Source organism: Oncorhynchus clarkii, chromosome 13 (genome assembly GCF_045791955.1).
Source record: "Oncorhynchus clarkii lewisi isolate Uvic-CL-2024 chromosome 13, UVic_Ocla_1.0, whole genome shotgun sequence".
Taxonomy (NCBI): domain Eukaryota; kingdom Metazoa; phylum Chordata; class Actinopteri; order Salmoniformes; family Salmonidae; genus Oncorhynchus; species Oncorhynchus clarkii.
The window spans coordinates 2,993,881-2,999,725 of NC_092159.1; the positions used below are offsets into that span (position 1 = coordinate 2,993,881).

At 45.7% G+C, this 5,845-nt stretch overlaps 1 protein-coding gene across 1 annotated transcript in view; it reads left to right on the top strand.

The window, feature by feature from the left end:
• The window catches only part of LOC139424283 (BRCA1-associated ATM activator 1-like), a 52,397-nt gene extending 47,340 nt beyond the window's left edge, over nucleotides 1-5,057 (top strand). The window contains exons 11-13 of the mRNA XM_071175978.1: nucleotides 111-195; nucleotides 1,458-1,687; nucleotides 3,721-5,057. Of these exons, the coding sequence (XP_071032079.1) occupies nucleotides 111-195; nucleotides 1,458-1,687; nucleotides 3,721-4,803 (1,398 nt within the window). The 3' untranslated portion in view covers nucleotides 4,804-5,057. The remainder of the gene's footprint in view (nucleotides 1-110; nucleotides 196-1,457; nucleotides 1,688-3,720) is intronic.
• Nucleotides 5,058-5,845: the final 788 nt, after the last annotated feature.

The window sequence follows — 5,845 nt, forward strand, 5'->3', positions numbered from 1 at the left end:
TAACTCTGTTGGGTTTCTCTCCCGTCTCTCCTAGTTTCCTAGTGGATTAATGACGTGTGTGTGTGTGTGTGTGTGTGTGTGTGTGTGTTCCTTCTGTCTCCTGTGTTCAGGTGCTCCAGAAGAACTACCAGGCCATGTTGAGGTGGCTTCGTGTGTCTGCAGAGCCTAACTCACTGGCTGATCTGGTCACTGAAGGTACAGAGAACCAATCAAACATCAGTATATCTGGTCACTGAAGGTACAGGGAGTCAACATCAATATATCTGGTCACTGAAGGTACAGAGAACCAATCAAACATCAATATATCTGGTCACTGAAGGTACAGAGAACCAATCAAACATCAATATATCTGGTCACTGAAGGTACAGGGAGTCAACATCAATATATCTGGTCACTGAAGGTACAGGGAGTCAACATCAACATATCTGGTCACTGAAGGTTCAGGGAGTCAACATCAATATATCTGGTCACTGAAGGTTCAGGGAGTCAACATCAACATATCTGGTCACTGAAGGTACAGGGAGTCAACATCAACATATCTGGTCACTGAAGGTTCAGGGAGTCAACATCAATATATCTGGTCACTGAAGGTTCAGGGAGTCAACATATCTGGTCACTGAAGGTTCAGGGAGTCAACATATCTGGTCACTGAAGGTACAGGGAGTCAACATCAATATATCTGGTCACTGAAGGTTCAGGGAGTCAACATATCTGGTCACTGAAGGTTCAGGGAGTCAACATCAATATATCTGGTCACTGAAGGTTCAGGGAGTCAACATCAACATATCTGGTCACTGAAGGTTCAGGGAGTCAACATCAACATATCTGGTCACTGAAGGTACAGGGAGTCAACATCAATATATCTGGTCACTGAAGGTTCAGGGAGTCAACATATCTGGTCACTGAAGGTTCAGGAAGTCAACATATCTGGTCACTGAAGGTTCAGGGAGTCAACATATCTGGTCACTGAAGGTTCAGGGAGTCAACATATCTGGTCACTGAAGGTACAGGGAGTCAACATCAATATATCTGGTCACTGAAGGTTCAGGGAGTCAACATATCTGGTCACTGAAGGTTCAGGGAGTCAACATCAATATATCTGGTCACTGAAGGTTCAGGGAGTCAACATCAACATATCTGGTCACTGAAGGTTCAGGGAGTCAACATCAACATATCTGGTCATTGAAGGTACAGGGAGTCAACATCAACATATCTGGTCACTGAAGGTACAGGGAGTCAACATCAATATATCTGGTCACTGAAGGTTCAGGGAGTCAACATATCTGGTCACTGAAGGTTCAGGAAGTCAACATATCTGGTCACTGAAGGTTCAGGGAGTCAACATATCTGGTCACTGAAGGTTCAGGGAGTCAACATATCTGGTCACTGAAGGTACAGGGAGTCAACATATCTGGTCACTGAAGGTTCAGGGAGTGTGTGTGTGTGTGTTGTAACAGACCTCCTGCCCGTGCTAAAGAAGCGTGTGTGTGACGTGCGTTGGGAGGTTCGAGACTCCACTCTGGAGTTCCTCGGCCAGCTGTGTGAGGCGTTAAGCTGCACCGTCACTCCTATCCTGCTGGAGGCGCTGTGTGATCAGGAGAGCTATGTGAGGGCTAGTGCCATCTCTGCCCTGGCCAGGACACTCCCACTCAGTGACCAGCAGGGGGAGCAAGGGAACCAGACACAGGTGAGACTCTGACCTACACATTTCATTTACTGTATAACGGATGCCCGCTTCACATTTCTCAATATATATATATATATATATATATATATATATATATATATATATATATATATACACATTTTTTTTTGTTATGAATATTTGTATATATATATATACCATTTTTTTTATAAAGATTTGTTTAATTCATATAAATCTGATATTTTAAAACAAAAGATTTTGACGAATCAAATGATTCGATTCGCCATTGTAGTAGTTGGAATCCGGTTCAATCGCGGTGAATCGAATCAAATGATTCGATTCGCCATTGTAGTAGTTGGAATCCGGTTCAATCGCGGTGAATCGAATCAAAAATAATAATTAGTGAATCGCAAACAGTAAAAGGAAATGAATAGCAGCTGTAGTCTTTGTGTTGATACTCTGGTGGACAGAGAGTTGATGGGACACGTGGATGATACTAGTCAGTCTGGAGTCAACACTTCCATGGTCAGATATACTGTGTACTGAGCCTTCAGAGAGGACTGTCCAATCCTAGGTCAGATATACTGTGTACTGAGCCTTCAGAGAGGACTGTCCAATCCTAGGTCAGATATACTGTGTACTGAGCCTTCAGAGAGGACTGTCCAATCCTAGGTCAGATATACTGTGTACTGACAGATAAACTGCGTACTGTCAGATATACTGCGTACTGAGCCTTCAGAGAGGACTGTCCAATCCTAGGTCAGATATACTGTGTACTGAGCCTTCAGAGAGGACTGTCCAATCCTAGGTTAGATATACTGTGTACTGACAGATATACTGTGTACTGTCAGATATACTGTGTACTGGCAGATATACTGTGTACTGTCAGATATACTGTGTACTGTCAGATATACTGTGTTCTGTCAGATATACTGTGTACTGTCAGATATACTGTGTTCTGTCAGATATACTGTGTACTGTCAGATATACTGTGTACTGTCAGATATACTGTGTACTGTTAGATATACTGTGTTCTGTCAGATATACTGTGTACTGTCAGATATACTGTGTACTGTCAGATATTGCCTAATTAAATAAAGGTTAAATAAGAAATGAAATGCCATTTTGTTATGACAAGCCTAAATAAGTTCAGGGGTCAAAATATGTTTTAATAAGTTGCATGTGATGGGAGAAAACTGAGGATGGATCAACATCGTTGTAGTTACGTCACAATAGTAACCTATCAGACAGAGTGAAAAGAAGGAAGTCTGTTACAGAATATATATAAATATATTCCATAACATCCTGTTTGCAACAAGGCACTAAAGTAATATTGGAAAAAACGTGGCAAAGCAAGTCCCTTTTTGTCCTGAATACAAAGTGTTACGTTTGGGGCAAATCCAGTTCAACACATTACTGAGTACCACTCGCTATATTTTCAAGCATTAGTGGTGGCTGCATCATGTTATGGGTATTGCTTGTAATCATTAAGGACTTGGGAGTTTTTCAGGATAAAAAATGAACTGAATGGAGCTAAGCACAGGCAGAATCCTAGAGGAAAACCTGGTTCAGTCTGCTTTCTACCAGACACTGGGAGATGAATTCACCTTTCAACAGGACAGTAACCTAAAACACAAGGCCAAATCTACACTGGAGTTGTTTACCAAGAAGACAGTGGCTTAGATAGATTTGACTTAAATCTGCTTGAAAATCTATTTCAAGACCTGAAAATGGTTGTCTAGCAATGATCAACAACCAATTTGACAGAGCTTGAAGAATTCTGAAGAGAATAATGGGCAAATATTGTACAATCCAGGTGTGGAAAGCTATTAGAGACTTACCCAGAAAAACTCACAGCTGTAATCACTACCAAAGATGATTCGAACATGTATTGACTCGCTGGTGTGAATACTTATGTAAATGAGATATTTCTGTATTTCATTTTCAAAGAATTTGCAAAGAAAAAAAAAAAAAAACACATTTTCACTTTGTCATTATGGGGTATTGTGATGTCATTATGGGGTAAATAATGTTCACAAAAAGTGTCGTCCTGTTACTGTGTGCGTTCTCTCCAGGAGCAGACCCTGGGTCAGTTACTAGACATCCTGTCTCAGGATTCAGAGGGCTTCCCCAGACGTGCTGTTGTCCAGTTCTTCATCAGCTGGCTAAAGACACACCCATCATCTTCCTCCTCCTCCTCGCTGTGTTCTGTCCTATCGCTGGGCAGCACTGATCTGGACTGGGAGGTCAAAGTTCACACCCTGGAGCTGGTTGAGCTCCTGATGGAGGAAACACTTCCAGGTCACCAGGAGTCAGAGCTGGGGTCAGCTCCTCCCCCTTACGGTGGCTCTGGAGGGACAAACCTACTAACACACACTGACCTCACACACCCCTACGCTGTGACGCCAAGCCAGCCCTCACCCCTTCTAACATACACCCCAACTGACCTCACACACACCTACGCTGTGACGCCAAGCCAGCCCTCACCCCTTCTAACACACACCCCAACTGACACACACACACCCCCCACACACACACACCCCACACACACACACCCAACTGACACACACACGCCCCCCACACACACACACCCAACTACATCTGTAGTGTGTGGTCTGTCTCGGTTGGTGGAGCTCGGCGTTGCAACAGCGTTGCTCAACGGCCTGTTTGATTGCGACAGACCTGTAGCTTTAAAAGCCTGTAGTCTGTTGCTACGACTACGAGACGCGGTGTGTCCGTCCCGGTCGCTAAAGAAAGGTGCTATGACAACTGACGACGCAACAGTTGCCACGGTGACTTTTGATCTGAGGGGTCAGGTTTGGGAGCGGGAGGTCACGAGGAAGTTACAGGAGAAGAGAGGATCTGATTGGATTAAAGAGTCCAGGGAAGAAGGTTGTGATAGGCCAAACAAGAACAGAGATTCTGAAAGGACAGACGGGGCTGGCTCCGAAGCCCGCGATAGGTCGACAGGGAAGAGTGTGTGTGAGGGTAGCGCGAGGGTGTGTGAGGTGCTGTGGTCGTTGGGTCTAGAGGAGAGGCAGAGTGTGTTATCACAGAGTAGTGACCATGTCCAGAACTCACCCCTCTCTCTACTGGAGGACATCCTGAACGCTACAGACACCTCACACACTGACGAGGTTATAGTAGACTGTTACTGACCGACCCACATCCTGAACGCTACAGACACACTGACGAGGTTATAGTAGACTGTTACTGACCGACCCACATCCTGAACGCTACAGACACACTGACGAGGTTATAGTAGACTGTTACTGACCGAACCGATTTGTGATGGTTGTTTCTCCTCTGTATGTTGACTAGTGAATACTGTAGTTAGAGTTCCATTGGGACATAACTGTTGATCATCCACCTACCAGGAAAATAAATAAAGATACTGTTTTGATATTTCAAACCACTGGTTTTCCTGACTTGGTATGTTGAGAGTGAATGAGGAGAGAGAGAGAGGAGAGAGGGAGGAGAGAAACAGGAGAGAGAGTGAGGAGTGTGAGAGGAGAGAGAGGGAGGAGTGTGAGAGGAGAGAGAGGGAGGAGTGTGAGGGGAGAGAGAGGGAGGAGAGAGTGAGGAGATAGAGAGAGGAGAGAAAGAGAGGAGAGGGAGGAGAGAGAGGGAGGAGAGAGAGGAGAGTGAGGAGAGAGAGAGGAGAAAAAGAGGAGAGAGTGAGGAGAGAGAGGGAGGAGAGTGAGGAGAGAAAGAGGAGAGAGAGGGAGGAGAGAGAGAGAGGAGAGAGAGGGAGGAGAGAGAGGGAGGAGAGAGGGAGGAGAGAGAGGGAGGAGAGGGAGGAGAGAGAGGGAGGAGAGGGAGGAGAGAGAGGGAGGAGAGGGAGGAGAGAGAGAGAGGGAGGAGAGAGTGAGGAGAGAGAGAGGAGAGTGAGGAGAGAAAGAGGAGAGAGAGAGAGGGAGGAGAGAGTGAGGAGAGAGAGAGGAGAGTGAGGAGAGAGAGAGGAGAGAGAGTGAGGAGAGAAAGAGGAGAGAGTGAGGAGAGAGAGAGGGAGGAGAGTGAGGAAAGAGAGTGAGGAGAGAGAGTGAGGAGAGAGAGTGAGAGGGAGGAGAGAGAGAGAGAGAGGGAGGAGAGGGAGAGGAGAGAAAGAGAGGAGAGGGAGGAGAGAGAGGAGAGTGAGGAGAGAGAGAGGAGAAAAAGAGGAGAGAGTGAGGAGAGAGAGGGAGGAGAGGGAGGGAAGGA